The sequence below is a fragment of the Drosophila innubila genome, assembly GCF_004354385.1.
Source record: "Drosophila innubila isolate TH190305 chromosome 3R unlocalized genomic scaffold, UK_Dinn_1.0 2_E_3R, whole genome shotgun sequence".
NCBI classification, from domain to species: Eukaryota; Metazoa; Arthropoda; class Insecta; order Diptera; family Drosophilidae; genus Drosophila; species Drosophila innubila.
In genome coordinates, this window is record NW_022995380.1 from 8,078,977 (window position 1) to 8,103,268 (window position 24,292).

General features: G+C 36.9%; 1 protein-coding gene, 1 long non-coding RNA gene and 3 other non-coding genes across 5 annotated transcripts; 2 read left to right on the forward strand and 3 right to left on the reverse strand.

Moving 5' to 3' along the window:
* Positions 1-5: 5 nt before the first annotated feature.
* Positions 6-24,074, reverse strand: LOC117792947 (zinc finger protein 106). Its single transcript, XM_034633289.1, has 8 exons — positions 23,428-24,074; positions 20,019-20,066; positions 9,050-9,077; positions 5,496-8,978; positions 5,303-5,422; positions 505-762; positions 246-437; positions 6-183 (listed from the first exon to the last, which is right to left on the reverse strand). Exons 1-8 carry the CDS (start codon positions 23,766-23,768, stop codon positions 103-105), a joined length of 4,551 nt encoding a protein of 1,516 aa, XP_034489180.1. The 5' UTR covers positions 23,769-24,074; the 3' UTR covers positions 6-102.
* Positions 838-910, reverse strand: Trnaa-agc. The gene has a single exon. It is a non-coding gene; the product is annotated as a tRNA-Ala (tRNA).
* Positions 11,981-12,053, forward strand: Trnaa-agc. Its single transcript has one exon. It is a non-coding gene; the product is annotated as a tRNA-Ala (tRNA).
* Positions 12,792-12,864, reverse strand: Trnaa-agc. Its single transcript has one exon. It is a non-coding gene; the product is annotated as a tRNA-Ala (tRNA).
* On the forward strand, positions 16,991-18,885 carry LOC117792960. Its single transcript, XR_004618201.1, has 2 exons — positions 16,991-17,232; positions 18,039-18,885. It is a non-coding gene; the product is annotated as an uncharacterized LOC117792960 (long non-coding RNA).
* Positions 24,075-24,292: the final 218 nt, after the last annotated feature.

The window sequence follows — 24,292 nt, forward strand, 5'->3', positions numbered from 1 at the left end:
ATAAGTCTCCTAAAATAAATGTTTTTAATTTGGTCTTCAAAGACTTATCAACTAAGCAAATTATTTCAAAATATACAATTAAATCTAAGTGATCCTTTTATATTAATTTGACTGTTCCAGATTCAATAGTTCAGACGGTATTTCCAGTATTTGCAATGCGTTGTCCTTTGATGAAGTGACGACCTGTGTGTAAATTAAATACAATAAACCTTAAATTACGTTTTTCAAAAGTATGTATTCCTTACCTTATCGCCAACGATGGCCAGGGCCAACACCAATCGTCCAGGACCATTAAAACGACCCAATTTCATTCCAGTCTCCTTGTTTAGCACATAAATAAATCCATCATAGCAGCCAATCAACAAATATTTATCTTGATATACGGCCATTGCAACAGCTCCATTGCCGCAGCTTAAAGAATTGCACATGTTGCCGCTCTGTTCAAATTAGAAACGAATCAATGAATCATCAAATGAATAATTTGTTTCAGCTGCAACTACTTACGGCAAATTCAAATTTGTACACCTCATTTTTCTGAGTGCCACAAAACACATGGCCATCAATGAGCAGTAAACTGTATACATTAAGGCCCTCGGGAATGCTCAGACGGCGCAGCAACAATCCACTGGCCGCATCATGTAGAAAGACAAAGTTGCCCTTGCAGCCTAGCATTATGATCCTCCGTGCGCCTTCCTTGGTCGCCTTAACAGCAATTATGGACTGTCCTGTGGACAACAGCGGCATGTCCATTACTTTGTTGGTCTGTAAATAAAAAAAATTAAAGCAAAATTAAATTTAATTCATTAAAAAAAAATGAAAATAAAAAAGCAATTATCCTGGAGATGCGGGGCATCGATCCCCGTACCTCTCACATGCTAAGCGAGCGCTCTACCATCTGAGCTACATCCCCGTTGTATTTACTCCGCATTTATTGGCCCTCTTTAGCATTGACCAACAAAATGCGTTTCACCACATAATTCGCTTTGGTATCGGAATGTGCTTTGCATTGTAATTTGGGATCATTGTAATTTCGAATGTGCAACGTCATGAAAGGTCGAAACAAATTGATAGCATTACTCTATCAATACGAGTATGAACACTCAGTAATTGTATAAGTCGGCTATAACACTAGGGAGCTTTGAAGACAATTATAAATAGATTTGTTGTAGAAAACTATTTATACACATTATATATTTGTATATTGTTGACTGAGCTTTTTTATCAATAATAATATTTGGATTAGACAATAATGTTACGACAATATTTATTTCATGATTTCGTTTTGAAGCTCAATTGGGCTTTCTAAATATTAACAGCAATTAAATAAACTGCGATTCCCAAAACAATATTTTTTGAAACTTTTTTAACAGCTGTTATTCGTCCGATTTGGATTATTCTTTCATTGATTAAAAGCTTACGATGAGATTAAGAATTCAAGGCTTGTTTCAATACGCGGAGTCTAACATACTTTAATTAGATTGTTACCATGTTTAAAGAGCAGCTAAACCTGATTTAACTAAAATCGTTATTTTCTTATGTGTTTATAAGTAGTTGACACTTAATTGTGTTATTATTGTGGTTTAATTAAACATTTGGCATATTGGAAAGCTTTACATAAAACTTACCATAGTTGTATTATAAGGTAGTCATCTGATTTTGTAATAAAGCGATTTTAAAGCGAAAAGTGTTTATACTACAACTATGCTACGGCTTTAAGAATTAACGACTGGTTTAAAGGTTTCAAGTTTCTCTAAATCAATGTTAGCGTTAAACCGCATCGAAAAAGTATTTATAATGGTGGTTTAAGGTAATTCGCCTTCATTCAAAGCAGCTTAAGTCATTTTTTAAACATGGTATATAATTTAGCAGTAAACTGACGACGGGAAAAACTTAAAAATATTTTACCTGTTATTTTCAAGAGTAATTTGTTTTCAAATATAAAAGCTACATAATGAAGAAATCAATTTAAGAAAAATATAAATAAAAAAGCGATATTTTTGCGATTTTAGCAGAAATAATTTGTTTTGAAAATTCTGTAGGTATGCACACACTATCTTTAGTCAACAAATCGGTAATTTTTTGTCATGTTTATCAATCAGATGATAAGCTAACATTAATTATCATTCACCGAAGTGCCTTAATAAATTTGCAATGATTGATCGAAACCAAATCGGCGAATTTCGAGATAATGATTAATCACATTACTGCTTAAATTAGAAAATACTTTTAGAGAAAAGCTCATGCGTAAAGTTTTAAATAAACAACCTATAAATGCGCAAAATGTTTTAAAAGCCATTAAGGCTTTATGGAGAAAAACAAGCCACACCCTTAAAAGCACTAGAAAATTGCAGGGCAAAAAATTAAAGAATACTGCCTAAAACTAACCTTGTGATTAATGAAACGACTTCCTACTTTGCACCTTTTCAAACACCCACAACCTACAACACGAATTAAACATACACATGTCCATATATGCATGTGTATATGACTATAAAAATCAACAAAATTAAAAATGAGTGAGACAGAGAATGAGGTACTGCAATTTACTTGCATAAATACATATGTACATTTGTATTTATGTACGGTTATGACTCGAGATATTTTGCAAGATGGCGTCGTACTGCAATGTGCAAGAGAAGGTAAAATAACAAGAGATAAAAATTAAATAAATATGAGAATGTAGCTTAAATGTTGTTGTCGTTGTCCGTAACGTTGCTTTGTTTATTTAGTGGTTGCAAAGGCGCCTGCCACACCCACATAGAGCCCAAGAACGTATGCAATTGAAGGCTGCGTCGGATGCTGCTGTAACAACACAACAACAACAGCAGCAGAAAGAACAACAAGAACAACAGTAAAGAGTAACAGTCGTCGGGGCCGGCAAATAACCAACCCGATTCGTCAGGCTCAGCCAATGAGAAAACGGCATACAAACACACACACACACACAGACAGGCGGCGTCATATTCCAGAGACACAACACAACAAAACAGGAGCCAACCAGCAAGTAAGGCACAGCCACCCACAACACCAACACTAACAACAACAACAACAACAACAGCAGCAGGCACGAAGACACATTCCAATTGCAACGCCTTGGAAGGATGCCTGCAATAAGCAAATGACAGAGCAAGCGAGAGGAGAGCGCAAAAGTCAAAGAGAGTGGACTCGAGAGCGTAAAATTGTAAGGGAAAAGTTTGGTAGAGTGAGTGAGTGAGTGAGTGTGAGTACATAGTTTGTATTTTATTTAAAATTGTTTTGGGTAAATAGCATATAAACATTTTATTTGCTGCTGCCAAATTGCCGATGCCAATGCCGACGTCGCAATGTCGAATATGGAGCGAATGTGAAGGAGGAGAAGAAGAAATGCAAAAGCTAGCCGGCAACAAGAAACTGCAGCAGCAAAAGACATGCGCAAAAACGCAACTTGAGAGCGCAACGAAGAGAGCAACGAACGACTTGTAACAGCATCGTGAAGAGAGAGCGAGAGTGTGGGAGAGCAAGCTAACGAGAGCGAACGGAACGGGCAATGAACGATGGATGCACTCGTAGTGCAAGAAAGTGTGAGTCAGCAAAATATACAGTAAACTAAACATGAACACATAAAAACTTAAATAAACAACAATAGTGAGTGTGCGAGCTGGAGTGAGATAGAGAGCTGTATAGCGAGTGAGAGCGAGAGGTGTATATTGTCTATATGCTGCTGCTGCTGCTGCTGAATGCGCTGCAGTTTGCTGTTGTTTGTTGCAACTAACCCCCAGCCTTGGCTACATATATACGACTATGTATTAGTTTTTTGGCCAAACAACGTGCAGCAAAGCCAAACACAAAACACAAAACAGCGACAAAGCAAAATATCAAGCAATAGCAGCAAAGCAAACTGCAACAAGCAACGCCTTCCCCACACACACATACAAATGCACATGCTTTTAGATAGGTTCTATATAACTACTTGGGTCGGGTCTATAGTTCAATTTGCTGCCGCACTGGGGCGTGGCTGTACCTTAGGTATAGCTAAATATTTTGTAAATATCTAAAAAGGCAACCCACAGTGCAATACAGCACAGTTATGGCAAAAAAAAAAAAGTACAGTCGGCTCTGCAGTTTTCTGTAGCATAATTTTAGGCAACAGCCGTGAATTATCCGCACGTCGCAGCCATAAATCGAAGGCTGCCAAAAAATTAAGACTTATCGCCTTTGCCCTTAACATGAAATTGTAATGAAGTGCCAGCTTTCCCGCTTTCCCTTACTTATTTGCCGCTCTTCTCACGCTTCCCCAGCCCCTCACCACATCCAATTTGCGTATATCGCTAGTGAAAATGCAAAAGAAAAAATAAATTCGATTTGATTTTCATTGTCTAGACATTGGGTTCATTCAATGGCTGCTTAATGCCAATTCGTTGTTTTTCATTGTTGCCGCTCTTTGGGGCAAGGTGTGGACACAAATATGCCGAAGAAGTTGTAGTGTGTGTGAGAGAGAGAGACACAACGAGTGCTCTACGTTCACTTTTTAATTGAATATTTTCAAGTGTTTATTTGACAGCTAAATATTTAATGAGCCGCACATTAATTAAATGTGATGAGAGGTCTTCCTATTCGCCTAGTGGTATGCAACATATTTTTAGGCGGTCTTAAAATTGATCGAAAAAGTTTTATATTGAAGTTGAACATGAGTTTTTTTTTAAGGGATTAAAATCGTAATGAAAGCCGTAACCGGTATTAGCTGATTGAAATTAAAAACTTAACCGAGGCCAAAAATTTATATTATAACGAGTACAAACAACCGAAATCATTCAAATCGAAATAACCGTTAAGTCACCAATTCATGTAAAAAAATTTTTTAAATCCAGTTTTTTGGTTTATATGTTAACATTTTTTGCTTATAATTTCTACAATTATTTTTTTTATGTTCCGAAAACATACCGGTATATCTAAACAGAAACATAAATTAAACCGGTAACCGTTAAGAAACGATACTATATACAAAGAACTACATAAGCGATAACCGAAAACCGAAATAATACTATACTTAAAAACCTAATTGAAATCTATATTCGTTTTGGTTTGATACTTTGGTTTTAGGCAAAGAAAAATGGTTAGTTCTACATTTAGAGCTGTAACATAATCAGAAATATAAACGACCAATCTCTCATCTGTATTTATTAAGATTGAAAATTTTAGTTATGAAGAATATAACTTACAAGGAATGATGAAGATATCTGTAAATGAAGGATTTATCTCATGGTGGCCGGGAGTTACAGAATCTAATCTAATAAATTATTTCAGTATATTTTCAAAATCTTACCGCTATGTTGTATGTAAAGATGTGGCCCCAGCGACTGCCAACAAATGCCACGCCCCAGGCGATGTCAATAGATTGCAATGGTTCCTTCAGATATACCGTCTGCATAACGCGTTCTAAATTCTGTAAATGGCAATTGATATGCAATATATAATATATGTATATGTATGCATATAAATATGTGTCTAGAACGCACCTCTAGAGATGATTTCTTGAGAAAACCATCAAGTGATGTAGTATATAAATATGATTCCTGCTCGCAGAGAAACATATGCGTAATTGCCTCACTGTGCTTGATGATCTGACGCTCTAGCTTGTGATTGGCAATGTTAAAGACATAGATGTCTCCATTTTCCGAGGCGGCAATAATATGCAGCTTATAGATGCGTATCTGAGTAATAGGACTAGTAATTTTATGCAAAGGCCCGCTGGGTATGTAGTCGTATTTATAGTTTTTAGGCATTGGATTTGAATTTCTTAGAGCTTCAGCGGGTGGCGACGGTGGTGTTGACTTCTGGAGTATGCGAGGCAGCTCATAGGACATGTTGGCAATTGGCTCCGGCGGTGGTGGTGGTGGCGATAGCGGTGGTATAACTGCCAGCGGTTGTTGTGTGGCATTCAACGTGGCGGAACGGGTTAATCGCTGACGCTTGGGAGATCCAGCTAAAGTTGAATCTGCGGCCCGTTTGTTGATGTCATCGTTTTCCTTCTTGGACTCCTGTTTGACATTCAACTGCTTAGCTATTGGTTCAGGTATGGCAGAGTCTGTCGATTCTTCCAGCTGCTCTTTGTTGGACTCAAGTTCCCCAGGAACTTTATTTGACTGGAGGGTCTTAAAGCACTTGCCTCGAGCTTTGCGCTTGGGGAAAATCTTCACACGCTTCACAATGACGCGACGTTGACGCTTTTTGGGTTTTTCAACTGCGGGAATTGAAGAAGCTGCTGGAGGTAAACTTTCACTAGAAGTAGCTTCGATTGTAGCCGGAACTGTGGGCGGTGGTGAGTTTATGGGCGTGACTGACGCAGCTGTCGATGGAGTTGCATTTATTGTTGTCGACCTTGAAATTACCGAATTAAGCAACAGGAACTTGCGACTCTGCAACTCCAGACTGACCATTTCTAGATCGGATTTCTCTTTTTGAAACTTAATAATCATCTCCTCGAGAAATCCGCGACGATTTTGATTCTCTAGCAAACGTCGATCGATATCAAGCAGATTATGCATAACTGACTCTCCCATTTGGAGTATCGAATCGTTCGACTCCAAGCTGCTGGGCACTGGATAATTTCCCGGCGATAAGCGTGGCAGAGTTGATTCTAAACCCAGAAAGGGACCTAGGGGCAGGGCATGAAGGGGGCGAGTTGGATTTGCCACATTTGTGGGTGTGCCATTTCGTGGTGGTGTCGGTGGCATCGAAGCACGCTCCGCTGTGGCAAATGCTGTCTCAGCAGCTTCCACATCAATGCTGCCGTTCCTTTGATGTGCCTCAGACGCGAGCTCAGCGCTTTTGGATGAACTGGTGATAAGCTCATTAGACTCGGTTTGCGACTTCTGCTTTTCATTCACCACATTGTCAATTTCACGCAAAAGGAAGTCAAGGCCCAATCGATTGTAGGTTTCCTTTAGATTCTGTTGTATCCTTGCCACTTCGATTTTGCTAAATGACCGAGAATTGTGCTCATTGCTGGTCACCACGCAGGAGATGAAGTGCAGTCGACTTTTTAGATTGGCACTGTGATTGCTACGATAGCGATCCGCCAGCGAACCCTTTAATTGCGGCAATATGAGCTTCTCAAAAGTGGACACGACATGGTCGGCATCTTCGTTGAGTTTCTGTTGATAAAGCTGTTCTTTCGAATCGTTGGATGAGTTTGAGAGATCGCTGGAAACATCATTCTCATGGACTAGGGATATCACATTTGTTGACTGCGGTACATGCTGAACATCCTTCTCATTCTCATCTTCATTCTCATCCTCTGAAGAGCTCAGCACTATGCAATCAATGCTAGGTGAAGCTCTGACTTCGGTTTTGACTTCCTTTTTGATGGGCAACGCTTTTTTTTGTGATTCTTGTTCTGAAAATTGTGTTTGCTTTCTGTTCTCGATTTTCTTCATATGTGGGTTGGCTTTCTGCTCAATGGATTTCGCTTTTCGCGGACTTTGAGGCTTGGCAGCTTCAGTCAGCTGAGCACTGATAGATTTTTTGGCCGCCAAGGCCTTGAATTGCTCGGCAATTTTAAGGCGAGTCGTTAAATCTGTTGAGCTCTCCTTGGCCATGCTGTCCGGTAACTCCTTGGTTTCTGGCAGCTCTTCTTCGTCAGGATGTTTTTCTGAATTGAAATTTTCGATCTCTATAACAGACTGATCGCTCTCAGCTGTAACTATCTCACTCTTCAAGGTCTCTGGGCTATTTTCTTCTTTATTCTCAGCGGAGCCTGTATTGTTCTCCTCCGTAGTCTTTGGTTCGGATATGTCAATGCCAAAACACTTTTCAATCTCTTTAAGCAAAAGCTGTGGCAATTTGATGGCATCCACGATTTCGTCCTCGACTAGATCCTTCGGTGGTTTATCCTTTGGCTGCTCGAATTCAATCTCCTTCAGTTGACGTCGTATCTCGTCGCGGAGACGTCGTCGCGCCTGAGATTTTAAATGCTCGTTGTAAATGGTATCACTATTATTGATGATATACTTGAGACTCTCCTTGTCCATATTGGCCAAACGATCATTAATGATGGACTCGCCAATGCCACCATTATTTGCAGCACTGCCGACAATATGTCGACGGATTTGGGATACAGGACGCGGAGGAGGTGTGATGACTGTATTTCCACTAGGGGAAACTGGACTATCAACCTGAAGTTTCTCTTGTGTCACAGCGATTATTTCCTGCTTTAGGAGCTCGCTTAATGGTCGCACCTGTATCTGAGGATATGTGCTAATAGCTCCTGTTTCCTTTTCATCCTCAACTGGGTTCAACTTAATTTCTGTGATGAGTTTGGACTGAGCTTCATTTAAATTCTGTGTGGGTTGTGTTGTCGTATTGTCGTTATCAATGGACTTTGAACTAATTTCATCTATCTTCACAGTGTTGAGAGTATCTTTTATAACATCCTTCGGCTTTGCTGAAATGCTTTTCTCCAATTTTTCACATGGAGCAGCTTTTTCAGTTTCAACGCTTTTTTTCCTGTCTGTTGAGTTTTCTCTTGAACTGGGTTTTTTAATGTTTCCTTTCTTTTTAATACTAATTTGTTTATCGTTTTGGCTTTTTTTTCTTTCTTTATTTAATTGCAGCTTTTGCTGTTTTTCCTTTTGTTCACTGGTTGGGTTTTCAATATCATTTTCCCTGTCTTTGTTTCTCTCTTTTCGACTTTCCCTAGACTCACAACTTTGCGATCGACTGGAACTCTGATCCCAGTCGGATTCTCTCCTATCGTATGATTTCTCCCTGCTTCGTCTTGAATTTCTATAGTAATCAGTTCTGTCTTGAGTGTCCCTCGTCGACCATTTCACCAGTTTATTGGATGTATTTCTTCGAAAATCCGGTCTATCACCGCAATTATATGAGTTGAAAGAGTCCGAGCTCTTCCAATTGTTGTTATTATGCTGCCAGTTTGAATTGTTTTGATTATGGTATGAATTACGCGAGTTATTTCTTGAATAGTTTGAATTGTTGTTCCACTACACAAATTAAAAAATTAATTAACTTGTAATTAATAACACTAAGATATATTGAATGTTCTTGTACTTACATTATTATTATTATTATTAAAATGTGTCCTGAAAGAAAACGGGAAAAAAAAGTTTTAAATTTCTGCAGAAAACTCCATTCTGTTGCAATTAGAGTAAACTTATTATTAAAACATTACAATAAAACCTACTAAAGCAATTACATTTAAAAATTGTAAGTTCTACAAACAATAAAGGAATAATTAATGTAATCAAGAAACGTCTCTACTCAAGTTTCAGTCAACTTTCTGGCACGTAAGAATGAAAGAAAGCTGCGGCATTAATTTAACAGATTTAAAATTTATAACCACCGGCCCCTCCCTTCCCCTTTTTTACACCTGCTCAGCTGCCTCCCTATTTGTGTATGCAAAGGTGCAAATTCCTTTGGCGTTGAGAATTTTTCTACTTTTTGGCATGTCCGCCCTTTTATTTGTGCCTCGCTCGAAAATCTCGTTAAGAAATGCTAAAATATACGACCACAAATCTTGTGTAGCTCTTGTTGCCTTTTGTTAACGTAATTTGTAACTTAAACTAATTAAAAATTTAAAATGTTGCAGCAGTAAAGCAGCTTAACATTTTTCTTTTTTTTCCTAGAAAGTTTTAAGCTAAAATGAACTTGTAGAAATTAAAAGGCTTTGGAAAGGTAAACGTCTACGATCAAATAAAAAATTAGAAATAATTAAATTCGTTGCCTAGAAGCAAGACTAAAAACCCAAGTCGATATTTAAATTATTCAATTCTCAAATTTTTACATTTTATTTTATTTATGACTAAGTTTTAAAAATTGATACTGAAATAAACATTAGTTTTTTATGGAGCTAGAAAGCACTCAAGCAGTTGTATCATTATAAATTATAGAATGTCCTACTCTTTCGTGATTTGAAGAAACAATTTTATTATGTTTTAAAGCTCAAACTTTGTCAATTGGAATTTTTCTACATCTTTCAACAAAACCTATTGAGCATACAAATATTTTATTGAAAACATTTTTTATCATAGAAATCAAAAGCAATATATCAATATATATTTCACCAATAAACTTTTCATTATATTGTACATTGATGAACTATCGAAATGACGGAGCTTGTCAACTTTTATTTGAATAATTTAAAAAATAAATGCAAAGCAATCATTTGTAAGCCTAAATAAACCAAACCCACATCATAAGTTATATCAACAGAGCTGCTACCTTTGGTGCCAAATCAAGGCTCAGTGCAAATACGAACTTGGTCCCAAAACGAAAAATTAATATGCATAACGCATAGCGGAAGGAAAAAACTTAAGAAAATTTATGCAGTGATGAGTGAAAAAGGATGCCACTTGTCCAAGTGTTACTCAAAAATAAAAAAAATGGAAAAAAGAAACAGCAGAAAAGAAAAATAAAATAATAAAAGACGAAAAAAGCTGCAACACGCTTGCCGGAAACGAGGCAAAGCCGAATGCCACACGGGGCGTATGTGACAAGTGCTCTAATGAGCAGGAGACAACGGGGGAAGCGGGCACCTATTTCTTATATCACGGCCCTACCCCGTCCAATAAACTAATGAACCTTGAGCAGGGTATAGCAAGTCAATTAAAAAGAAGAAAAGTCACAACAGCAAAAAGTACGTGACACTCGAAATAGACAGGCAGGAAGAGATGGAAAAAAGTGTACAAATATTTTCGAGACAGCAACTAAAAGTCGCAGACTGTCTTGAAATTAAAATTACAAGACGCTTGGATGACTGTTGTCCCCACCACTCTGCAACATGTAGCAGGTAGATGAATGCTGACAAAAGTTTTGAGGTAACATTTCTTTTACGATTCGCCTGGGTGCCAGAAAGTAAGCAAAAGTGCCACTCGTGCGCCTTTGTCATTAATTTTGTATATCATTGAGTTTTACGATGCTCATAAATATGAAAACGTTTAACTCTTGCCAAGAAATGTGGGAGTTATACGCCCTACACCCAACATCCTACTCTCTACACTCTTTCTTATATATGAGACAAACTAATTGTTGTGCTCGTAATGTCTTTTTAAGCGCAGATACGCTTCCCCACATGTTTTCACAATGTTTCTCCCTCTGATAAACAACAACAATAACAACGACAATGGCGGAGGTTGGAGCAATTAGTGGGTTGGTTTTCGAGTCCTCTCTTGAGTCTTGATGTGCAACAGCTTGAGGTAATTTTCAACTTTTCTCCATCGCCTCAATGGTTGACTCGTTGACAGGCGTGTTTTGTAGCTTTGTTTGCTTTTAATTAAAGCCCAAAACACATAACGAACAAGATACTCAAAACTGTTGGGTAAGGGTTTTTTTTTCACTTTAAAGTTTAAACAAAGTAGCATTGCCAGTAATCGACGTTTAATTGTGGTTTGCTTATATTTGCGTATATTTGTCTTCTTTGTTCTCAGCTGATTCGACTTTTAAAAAAACTATAAATAAACTGATCTTTGAAAAAAATGTTGAAGAACTTAAGCGTAATTGAAATAGGCTATTAAATTACATAACGGTGAGCACCAGAGCACAAATTCAGAGGGACTCTTCCAGATGGATACGAAGTCAATTAAAAAATTCTGTTTAAAAATGTAATAAAAATTGTTTGTATTTTCAAATCGCATCAGAATTAAATTTGAAATCAAAAAAAATATAATGGACATGCTCGGTTATCACAGCTATTATCTAAATATAGACTAGACTAATTTCAAATACTTTTAAGCTGCAACTTTGATTACAGAAATATCTAAAGCATTTATGGGTAGCCACACTCCGTGACACAATTAAACAACAACAATTTAATAGCCAAAACTCGCTTTAAGCCTTAAACCAGTTCAGGCCAAGCTTACAAACCAAACTGGACCATGGTGTGCCATGCATTTCAATTGAATGTACATTAACTGTAATTGGACTTTGGTAAGCGACACGTTAGTGAAGTGTCATAGATATGCAGCCGTTATACGTAACGGTATCACCTGGGGATGTAGCTCAGATGGTAGAGCGCTCGCTTAGCATGTGAGAGGTACGGGGATCGATGCCCCGCATCTCCAACAGGATAAAACTTCATTTTTGCTACTTTTTACTCAGAAATATATTGAAAAGCAAAAAACCAAACAAGTTAAAAAAAAAAATATATCAAAACACTTAAAACAATTAAAAAATAGCAAAACACATAAATTTCGCTGGTAGCATTGACTGAAAAGGTAGGAAGAGTAAAAGGGCAAAACAGTAGCTTAACTAGCTTAGCAGTCGTCAGGGAGGAAAACTTTGTCCTGTGCAGTGCAAAAATTAAAACAAAGGCTTCTCATAAATAGCACATCATGTATCATTTACAATACCCAAACCCACTCAACAGACCCAGGAGTATACTCTTATACCCTGTGTGTGTTGTGAGTGTGTTGTGCCTGCGGCAACACAACTGTCTCATCCCGCCACATCGTCCTGGGACCGTGTGCCTGCCATGCTGCTATCCTGCCTGTTTAATTGCTGGCAAAGTTCTGCAGGCTGGCAAGTAAACAAACATTGGCATATTGTGCTGATTTATGTGCGACAATGTATTTTCCGTGTGATTCACCTTCGGAATGGGCATCAAATCAAATTACGCGACTTGATTGTCGACATGGGGGCCCGACACACACATTTCAAGTCGTTTGGCATTTACAAAGCGAACTTTGAATATTCATTAGTACGCTTTCTTCCATCTTCAATCTTATCAAAAAAATGCAGACGTCTGCATATTTGTTTCTATCGGCGGTTTGCAAAAAAGTCCACACCGGATATATATTTCTTGGAGATGCGGGGCATCGATCCCCGTACCTCTCACATGCTAAGCGAGCGCTCTACCATCTGAGCTACATCCCCATATGTATTTTTAGCCAAACAATTTCCACCTTCAGTTGGCCCAAAAGTTATTTACAAACTGCAACGACAGCTAAAAGTAAATAAAGTGAAGGGAAGCTTTTTGGCCAGTCCAATAAAAGACTGTGGTAGCTTTAATTTAAACATTTTCGATCAAAATGAGTAATCGGGTGCTCATATGAGGGTCTTTGACGTATTTAAATATAAGTCTTGTAAAAGTAATACAGTTTCGGAACCCCAGCTAACTGCAGTTAAATGTTTGAACTTAAATTTAATACAAGTTTCATACCAATTGAACTTGAAATAAATTACGATCTATATTTAAATAAATTTATGAAATTTCGTTTAAACTAATTTTAACTACCTGAAAAGTTTTTTAGTGATCGAAAAATGCTTTGATTCTTATGAGAGAAACATCACTCTTAAACTATAAATTTTCGAATCAAGAGAAAATTGCTCTCATTTAAAAGATACTTAGTAAAATAAGTATTATTGAGATTTTCTTTAATAAAACTTGCATTTAAAATTAAGTGTGTAGGTCCTTAGTTAGTTAAGTTAGTAAATATCGAAAATATGAAAACATTTGATAAGTAATTATTTAACAAACCAAACTAGACAGATATTTATTTATTTTTTATCTGGTTTTGGTTGAGTATACAAAGAAAATCTTAATATCTTTAATGAAACTCTTCAAATGTTTATAATCTTGCTAGTAAACTGCTTTACCAAACTTTTGATCCCGTTTATTTATCTTCTTTATTTTGGAGGGCATTTAAAAATCGAAACTTCGATAAAAATACAAAGCTACCCGCATAATCAAGTGCCTGACATTTTTGCCGTTTGTCGTTTTGTTTCTTCGTTTTGTCTATGAAACAACCAAGCAAACAAACAATAAAATATTGAGCACATTAATGTTTAGTCAGACGTAAAATTACTTTTAAGTCTACTTTTTCGGCAAAGGAGCGCGCGCGACAGATTCTTAAACAATGTCAAGGGGGGCAGCATGGTATATAGATAAGAAAAGAGGAGGCTTGAGCCATAAAGACGTTAGATAAACGTTAGATGCATATTTATGATTTAGCACTCGAAATGGCAGAGAGGATGAGATGCATGGCCAGTCAGAACACTCCTGACACTTTCGAGCCTTGCCTGACTGTCATTTTTTTTTCTTTACTCGCAAAGCTTTTATAATGCTCGATAATGAAAAATGAAAAATGTCTCACTTTTGACTGAGTGGAAAGAAAAAGAGAGGGTGAGAGGTTTTTGGTGGGGTTTACGGTACTGTCTTGGTCATAATAAAAGTTTATGCAAGTGTTTTGGATTTAATTAAGAATAAGAAAAATGAAAATGCCAAACTTTTCGATTGCCAGATGCGCGCGTTGCGCATAAGCGGATTTGCCAGAGACATTTATTGTTATTTCTACTTCAAATTTGTTTACGTTAATTAGAACGAAGCTGTACAAAACTGACAGTGGATGGCGTCAGGCAATGATGCGCCCTGTCATAGATTGTTCAATTTGTCTAAATTGAATTGGAGACAACAAAACTCATTTACCGAGCGAAATTGGTATGAAAATATTTGGCCACTTTATTAGACTGAATAAAAGATAATTATCACAGCTTCAACTGTTGAAAAACTCAAATTTGAATTAAATTTAGGATTTTAAAAGAGAGCAAATACGTTTAGAGGAACATTTCGAAACAAATTATGATACATGAAGACCTTTACAAATTTTTTTATTAAATAGTCGTACTTATACTTGTTGAACTTACTTCAAAGGGAAAATAACTTTGCAGACTATATGCATAAATATCATAATAAAGTATAAACCAATAATTAGCAAACCTTAATCGATGAAAAAGGATCTTTCAAGGCAGTTCCGCGTTTCTTTCTCACATAAGTTGTTCGGAAATTGATAAACCATACACATATACGATTTTTAACAAAATTATATTCGATATAAAATTATATACGAAATTATTATATAGACTACAAAGGGTTGGATCTTCCAAATGCAAACTTTTCGAGAACTTAAAAGATTTAAATTTGTATGTGATATTTTTATTACTTCAATCAACTAAAAATAACAGGTTATACATCTTGAGCTCACCTTGTTGTCTGTTTAATTGACTGATTTAAATATTCTTGCTTAGCCTTGAATTTTTCAAAGGACATTCGAAATGAATTGCAATAAAATAAATCACAGCAGCCAGTGCAACTTAATTGGCAACTTGGTTGCCATCTACTAAACACTAAACAAGTCGTAAGTTACCAAAACTAAGTCAGTCTATTAATGCACTTAAACAATTCGATTGCTAAAGTTCATCTCACTTAAGTCCAATAAGTTAACTCAATCACAAAGGGTCAGTTGACTGACCATGTCGAAATTCACATGCCAAATAAAACTCACGTTTTGCCACTTCAAGCGTTACTTAATTGTTTATGAATTGGCCTATAGGCTGTAGGTGTATTTGAGTATGTGTGTGTGGTATATATAAATCAGCCTGTCAACACGCTGCGTGACAGTTATACGGTTGACAGAGCGGAAGCGGAAACGTTTGTGCGTGGGAATTCGATTCAAGTGTTTCTATTTTTGTTGGACACGTTTTTGTTTTTAATGATAGTTATCTATTGAAATTTAATTTTATTTTAATATTATTATTGCGAAATTTATAGTTATATTTTGAAGATTAATATTTATATATATTAGTTTCATTTATTAATGTGGGGTTAATTTTAATGTAATTTTTAATTTAATATTTAAATAAATTATGTGTTTCAGAGTTCAGCAAATTGTATGAATGATTAATTAATTTAATTTTAAAGTTAAAAGGTTTAATTATTTATCATATTAAATATAGATTTCATTCATATACACAAAGATAGTGGTCGACACTGTCTAGTTGCGGTTGATGACCACCAACAACAACATGAAAATCACAGCACAACACTACACAACACAAAACTACACTGCAGAGCATAGACTTTGAGCACGAGAACTTTCTGTTTGGCTGTCGTGCTGCCAAATGGCATTAACCGACGGTAAGGCTCTGCAGTTGGGAGTAGTTTAGAGAGCCAAATAGCAATAGCAATAGCAATAGCAACAGCTACAACAACATCAAATGATGACTCGTTTTGTACATGGCCAACAGCAACAAGAGCAGTAAAAACAACAACAAGTGCAATAGCACACAACACAATAACAACAACAATCGCGTACACACAACCAATTCATATACAACGAACGAGCGTCGAGCCGAGGATCATAACGACTTGTACATAACACGAAGTCACGGCCCGAGAGGCGGACGCTGCACTGGAGAGGGAAGAGGAAGAGGAAGAGGAGGGAAGGCGGCAGGAGGCAGCAAAACAAAACACAGCACAAAACAATGCAAAATACAACAACAGCAGGCAGCAGAAGCAGCAGCAATGTGTAACTAAATAAGATGCAACGACAAACGCAGGGATGGGGAGTAGGAGGGGGGATGGGGATGCCGTTATCATCCGCCCACGCCGCCCCGTTTGCGGGCAGCGCACGACGAACGAGCGAGGTGTAAAGACCGAGCGAGACTAACGGTACAGCCAAGGAGTAGCGCAGTCAGCAGCAAGCCTTTCGTCTTTACACGAAGCCTGACACACGACTGCAGCCGAAAGACAGACAGACAGACGAGAGAGCGAGCAAGGGAGGAAGGGAGCGAGCGCGCTGGAAGTGAGAGCGAGTGCGCATGAGAAAGTGAGCAAAATGAAAGGCATTGGGAAATAAAATAAAATACAAGCAAAACAACATAAATAGCAAAAAACAGCAACAAATGCAATAACAACAACAACAACAACAACAACAACAACAACTGCAATGTGCAATTAATGGTTGCTTCAAAGCCAAAGCGTGAGCGAGCAAGAGAGGGAGAGCGAGCGAGTCAGAAAGAGAGTAGGTAGGGAAACTGCAAGCGCAACTGCTGCCTGGTTGGCTGTTGCATACTTCTAGGCTGTTCGTGGTGTGAGTGTTGGCATTTTTGTTTGTAAACTACATACAACAATACAATAAGCAAGACATGGAGTCTGAGTCGGGGGATCTGGTCCCCACAGTACATACGAGTGTATGTATGAAGAATCAACATTTTCGGCGCATGTCATTTGATTGTGCTGCCTATAAAAGTCAGTTAGGCTATGTGCTTGAGCTCAGTTGAATTTCAACTATCAAACGTTCGTGTTTAGTCTCCTACGAAGAAGCAACAAACAGAGATTCTTCTACACCCATTAACTGCTATTCTCGTGCACCTCACACCAGCAACCAAAGGAATTTTTGTTGAGTTCATTGCCAATAGACGGCAAGACTCTTGGATCCCAGCGATAGCTAACGGCTCAACAAGGTGCGTATATTGAGGGGGATGGGGGTGTAAGTGTAAAGAATTGGGTAAGTGCAAAGGGTATACACCGGAACCTTAAAGATCAGATTAACATGTCATTAATATAAAATTTAAGTCGAAAACCTTAAGCATGAACAATTAGGTTGTTCCTAGTGTGAACTCAAAAAATTTCACTGATTGTGCACTTGTTTTGTTTTTATTCATTCTGATCAAACTATTTAAGACCGGACTACCATATCATACATACGAACGATCAGTCGACAATAGTATCAAATAATCTTGTTTTACACTTCGTTAATGGGTTTTTTGTTGAGGTATCGATCGTTGACATAGTTGAGTTGAGGATCTGTTTTACCCTGAAAAGTATGCTAATAAATTTAAATAGATAAACAAACACGCTTATTATTTAAATTGCGCATCTATGTTTTGCGCATGCTGCTTATATTTCTTTTTTCATAAATAACTTTTGCGCATTTGATCCGGTCGATGAGAAATGTTCAGAATAGTTTAAAATGGCTATAACATATGTGTTACACCAGCTTGTTCTTAAAAAATCTATAAAAAATCGGTTTGAAGAAATTCAGAATCTTTACAGAAATATTTTTTATACATAAAAATTTTAACATTTCTAAGATCACATCAGGTTGATTCAAAATAAACAAACTATATAAGTCAGGGCTAACTTATTCTATCTGATAACCATTTCATACATGCTGTCAATGGAATAATTTCAATATTCTCTTTCAAATACTATATCATTCTAATGATTATTTAATAACTTTTCAACAATCGTATTTTTCGTCTTACAGATTAAATACAGATCAACTGCGATCACTTTTGAAAAGCGGCAACTTCTTTAAATTATCAACGGCATTAAAGCCGTATCAGATTTGTTGTGTGTCTTGTCCGTCAGTTCGCACACAGCGAGCCTACTGTAAGTAGAAACACGTAAAGATGTCAACAATGAAGAAATGCGTGGTTTTTCATGGAGAAAATAACAACGACAGTCGCTATATAGCGTCGAGAAAAAGAACCAAAGTCAATAATGAGTAAAGTAAAAAACAAAAACAAAAATAGAAATTAACGGAAAAGTAACCATAAAATTAACCCATAAAAATATGTAACCAATAGTAGGGCCAATATGTAGCCAAAGATATACGATGTAATCAATATCAAGTTAATTTATCAATATCTGTTTAAGCAGTCACAAATAAACAGCAATGCATAGGTAGGCAACTAATGGTATTAGATATAAGTTAAACCATCGATAATAATACACAGATAATGTGTCGAATCCAACCAAATATTCCCAAACATATTGATTAATGATCACGTTAACGATCGATTTAAATATAACAATACTGTTCCCCCACCGAGAGTTAAATATTGGACAAAGTCTGATCTATCCGGGGCATGTGTTCTGCTTATTAACCCCATCCAGCCAACAAAATTATCCGTGGTAAATCTAAATGGGCGTCCGAATTGTATAACGCGTGCGCGACGTGTTTCTCTAACCAACTTGAAGGCCAGGGTCCGGACCTTTGCCGTTACGCGATCTTCGTGCCGTGCGTCATGCGGCTGTCGCCCCTCGTGTCGGTTGGGCGGGTGGTGGGTAACATTGATGTTACACGTTGGGATTGCGTTCGTAAAATAATTCAATTGGATTCAATATCTTTGGTTTATATTTGTGTATATATTTGCATGCTGCATGCAATTTACATTTACATAAAGTTAGACAAGTTTTTCAATGAAATTCTTCGATTAACTGAATATAATTTTATCGTTGGTTAGACTTTAAATGATAGTTAAGTAGACGGATCGAATTGGTTTATTTGGTAATTTTTTTTCAATTCAAGCTGACAAATCTCAAACAAGAAATTCAGTTACTAACTTAACTACTTTTAACATAAGTCAATCGAATTACCCATATTTTGAGACATGTTTTTTTTTTTGATAAATTTTATATTTCAAGTTAAGTTTACCATTGTGCATATACATATCTTTGATAGAACTTGAAATGTGTGGTGGAGCCATGTTTGATTTTTTTATCTTTCACTCTACTTTCTCACTATAGACTTGTAATTGCATTCAGGGGTATCACAGAAAGCGAGACCAACCGAATATCTCCCAAATCTCCAGACATTTTTGGGAGATTTTCGGTTGGTTACGATTTCTGTGGCACCCCTGATTTCTTTCATTTAATAATAATTTCAGTTTATAATTAGCTTAAATTTTAGTCTACACGCTATCACTAAATTTATTTATTTATTTATTTATTTATTTATTTTTTTTTTTTTTTTTTTTTAGTTGACGGATAATTTTTGATTCGTCCTTTAAAAATTTAAAAACAAATTGACGATTACTTGACGATGTATATTTTTAAATGAATCGAACCCAGTTTTTCGAACTAAAGGTGACTTGGGAACGTATTCTGGAACTTGTTTCAGTTTATCATAATCCCCACTCATCAGTTTGTTAGCTCGGCTTGTGTTTGTTTTGAAACCCTTAACGTAAACCTTGTTAACGCTTTTTGCTGTCAACAGCGTCGGCCAAGAAATGCATATTTAGTCAAGTGTTAATAATGTGGTTGCCTTCCCCTGGGCAATCTAGCCCAAGAACCACCCCCCACAGCCACCCACAAAGGTGCAAACGTGCGTTAAAGCAAAAGAAACAAAGCAAAAAAAAAAAAAAAAGAAAAACAGACACACACACAAAACAAACAAACAAATACGGTTTGAGAAGCAAACAAATGGCAGTCAGGGAAAAATGAAAATAGAGGAAAAACTTGCCTGCGTCCGTTTTGCCAGGGTCTCGAGTTATATGACTGGAACTGGTGCCTGTGATTGTGAGAAAAATAAATATAAAAAATTTAAATAAAAAAAGTAAAAGAAAATGCATAACTAAACAGAAGAAAGATCTTATAGCTAGTGTTTAGGGGAAATGGGAAGAGATGGTTCGTCTGTTAATTTTGTTATTCAAAACGCTGTCTGAGATTCGCGACGTTTATTTATTTCCGCATTTCTGCGGCCTTTTGGCTTTATTCTTTTCATTTCAAGACCTCGTTTTGTCTTGCCCTTCATTGTTATTTCCGAGTCAGCGGCAGGGGGATACTTTTAGCTTGATTTTATGCCTCGGCCTGCATTGAGTTGATAATGAAGTTGCAAAGGGGGAATAATTTGCACGGATTTTTAATTTGGTGGCGCATAATTAAAATTTGCGGCAAGTTGCAAATGTCGCATCAGTCTGTTGCACATGGCAATAAGTACATATCCGGCAGATACTTTTATCGGCCCGTCACGTAGTTTCAACGTCAATTGGCCAAAAAGTTATTGCCTAGGTAAATTGACAGGCAGGACACTGAGCGCATTCGCACGGAAATTTCAATGACAATAGCCAGAGTCAGAGTCGAACCCAAGGAGTCTGGGCCAAACCAAGCGTGAGACCAAAAGTATCTCACGGATAGCCACAGGCCACAACCCAACACCACCCACTTTAAATTTATGTGTTAATTTCAAGACGCGCGCAACCCACAGAGTTTTTTTTTGTATTTTTATCGGACATTTTTCAAAAAGTTTTTCTTAGGGGTTGGCTGAAGGAAGTCCAGGTCCAGGTGCTGCCAGGGTCAGTGCTTGGTGGTAATAAATGAGCTAATAATAAGCGAAATGTGCTTTTGAGTGACCCTAAACAATGGTCCATTCCGGGTATGAGTCGATCGGGAGACTTTCCAGAAATTGCTGTGAAATTGAGTTAAAAAAAAACTTTCCCGACCGGCAGCTGAAAAATGCGCAAAAGTGTCGAAAATTCCGTTGCTGACATGAAAAGATTTGTTTATTATTAATTTCCCAACGATTTTTTTTCAACGGTCTGAAACATGTGACGCGCTATGAAATTAATTACGTTAATACCTATGGTCAGCATACTTTTTTTCATCCGTAGAAAAGGCAACGGCAAATAGCAATTAACAGAGAGCTTAAACAGGAATTTGAAAAATATCAGCAAAAATAAGTAAAGCTGTAGCGAAAGCTGTATACTCTAAAAACTAAAGTTGAGTTTTCTTTTCTACTAAACATCTGTTTTTGAAAATTAATTTTTAACGTTAAAATAAGTTATGCAACTTAATTATTATTTTAGTTCGGTCAAGTCAAAATTTTTTTGAAACAACCTATTCTAATCCTTTCTTAACTTTAAGGAGTTAAGTCAATTCGTATTATATTATTTGCTTTCGTCTACAAACTTGATGACAAGTTGAACAACTTCATGCAGGCAGGGCCAGAAGGCAAATAACAGAAGCAACAACAGTGAAAGCCACAAACAAGTGTTGACGTGTTGCGAGAAATTGGTAACAAGAGAATAGGAAGCGCAAAAAAAAGAAGTGAAATTTTTAGCCGCATGTTGTAAATTCCAATCAATTTCTATAGCGTCTAGAAGGTGAGGAAAATGACGACGAGTTGAGATGAGACCAATGCCCAGTCATTTGCTGGAAAATTGAGCAGACATGCATATCCGCAAAACGGAAATGGTCAAGATGTAAAGGCAGTCAAAGCCTTGTTCACTTTGGCTATCAATTAGAATTGTTTTTTTTTTTTTTTTTTGCATATTCAACTGAGGTGAACTATGCTTTGTGGTTTTGTCTTAGCAGCTTCAATGTCTGCAGCTTGTTTGGTTAACAAGATGAAGCTGGCCGAGCTGCAGGCTATGGCTAAGGACAACGCCATTGAGACAAGGCAAACAAACAAGGTTGTCTATGAGTCGATTTTGTTTTCTTCTTGTTGCTGTTGTTGTTGTTGTATTTTGGCAACATTTGCAGCCTAATGGAATTTGACGCGCTAGCTAACTGGCAAAAAATTGCTCAAGTAGCTGAGAAAAGGAAAGAGCGTCCTTTCTACATGTGGCATATGAGCTGCTGGTGTTGCTCTGAATTGAAAATCGAAGTTAATATGCGCTGCAGACTGTGAAACAAATCATTTTCAAGTTGTTATGCGATATCGACACGTTTTTGCCATTTTATATTTATTATGAGAATTTTCGTTTTTTTTTGTGCGTCTTGTTTTTTGCAGCTGTTGCAGATGTGGCAGGACTTGGCATAAAAGCCAATAATTTGAAGATATTTCATAGGGCAAGCTGAAGGAGGGATTGACAGAAAAAAACTTGGAATATTAGCTCTATAATAATAAGAGAATTTTTTTGACTTCTTTTGTATAATTTTTATTATGTATTATAATGTTGATTTCTTGCTTATAAGCAAATTAAATGCAATTTGAAGGAATTGTTTACGCAACAATCCTCCCATTGCCACATCAAATGGCTCACACAGCAGGCGGCCAAGACGAAAGCGCGCCAAAAGCTCAACCAGAGACACTTGAATATGTAAAACAGGCTATGGCAACAGAAAAAAAAAATTCGTTAAGGCCAGCTATTTTACCAGTACGTGTGGGGGGTGGATGTTCAACAAAAGTGGCATATACAACACATTATGCTTATGCGACATGAGGGCAGGAGAAAAATGCCGTGACCTGAGATCCTGACGCACATAAAATTAGTAAGGACGTGAGAGTCGCACCACGCTGTGGTTGATAGCCTGCCTCATTATCATAACATTTTGTGCGAACGTTAGCAGTTTACTAAACTTGATGTTGCACGGCATACCCAGCAAGCATTTGGAAGATCGTTTTAACAAAAATCAGTAGGCTGAGTCTTAGTCGGGTCTTCTTTGTCAATCTTAGAATATGATTTATTATTCTAAAATTCAAGTTTAAGTTTCTGGATTTTAGCATGTATTTTTTAAGTATGTATTAAGGATATTGTTGATAAATTAAGTCAAAATGCAAATAAAGTGGCATCGACTAAACACTACAAAAATTAAAAATAGCTTAAAATATTTGATCTAACCAAAAAAAATCAGACAGAACGCCGAAAACCAAAATATTGTTGTGAAAAATCTTGCATCAAGAATTTTGTGCTCGGTTTAAGAAAATAAATTGATTGGTTTTGTGTCGAAGATTCGCGGATAGGTTATAATTTATAATCAGAAAATTATTTTATTCAGATATAGGACTTGAATGAGATAAGAAATTTCATAAAATGCTTGCTGGGTGTACTAGTTTAGATGATGTTGCATGTCTTTTATTCTGCATGTATGTATGTGTGTATATAAGTTTATGTAATTAATGTGTTGTCAAATAAGAAATTGTTGCTTACCAATTTCCATTTCCATTTGCATTTCTTGGTCCATTTCTATTATTGTGGTATCGTTCATTTACCGGTTCAAATCTATTGTTGTTGTAATGTTGTTTATTTTGTGGACCCCATCTATTATTGCGATACCGTTGTTGTTGTTCTTGACCACCTGTATGGCATCTCACGGATTCTGGCGCAGAATCCGTTTCCGAACTATAACCCGATCCCGTGCCCGACGGCACTTCGTTGCCGGCAATGGTTGTTGTTGTTGCCGCAGTCACTTCTTTTGAGACTGCTGCTGCATTTGTGCCATCTGCTGTGGACTCCATTGAATTGGAAAATAGCTGCTTATCATCTCTCATAGCAAAACTTAACAATATTTGTACATTACAAATTAACTTATATCATTATTAAGGCAGAACCTATCACATTCGCTGATTGAAGAAGTTAATAAACGCAGCTATCTTCAACTCGACCAACATATTTGTACTCTTTGTTGTTGTATGAAACCGAAAAGCTAACTAAAATGCCAACTGTCCTGGCGCCATTTGTTTTTGAAATTGTTGTTAATATTATGCTGTTTAGATAAGTAAAACAAACGCAAACACTAATAATCATAAGAAAACTACGCACGATTAGAACTTTTACTTTTATTTGTGTTAAACACAATACGGGACATGACAGCTGACCGCAGAGTTGCATTGCCGTGTAGAGCTGCCACCTGACAAGAAAATGAGCGCGTAAACGTACAGATTTAAATTGTCAACTAAACGTAATCTACAGTGTCTTGATTTTGAGTTTATGCAAATGCTGCTTGCTTTTGTATTATTTTCCCTAGACACTTTCATTTGTTTTGTCGCTACTTTTATTTACTCTGGCAAAATCT

Bases quoted from the DNA above. Each gene is read 5' to 3' on its own strand.
- LOC117792947 (XM_034633289.1), bottom strand. From the start codon at position 23,768: ATGAGAGATGATAAGCAGCTATTTTCCAATTCAATGGAGTCCACAGCA. The intron at 20,067-23,427 runs GTAAGCAACAAT...TCACAATCACAG, and splicing joins GCAAATGGAAATGGAAATTG to GCACCAGTTCCAGTCATATA. The intron at 438-504 runs GTAAGTAGTTGC...TAATTTGAACAG, and splicing joins TGTACAAATTTGAATTTGCC to AGCGGCAACATGTGCAATTC.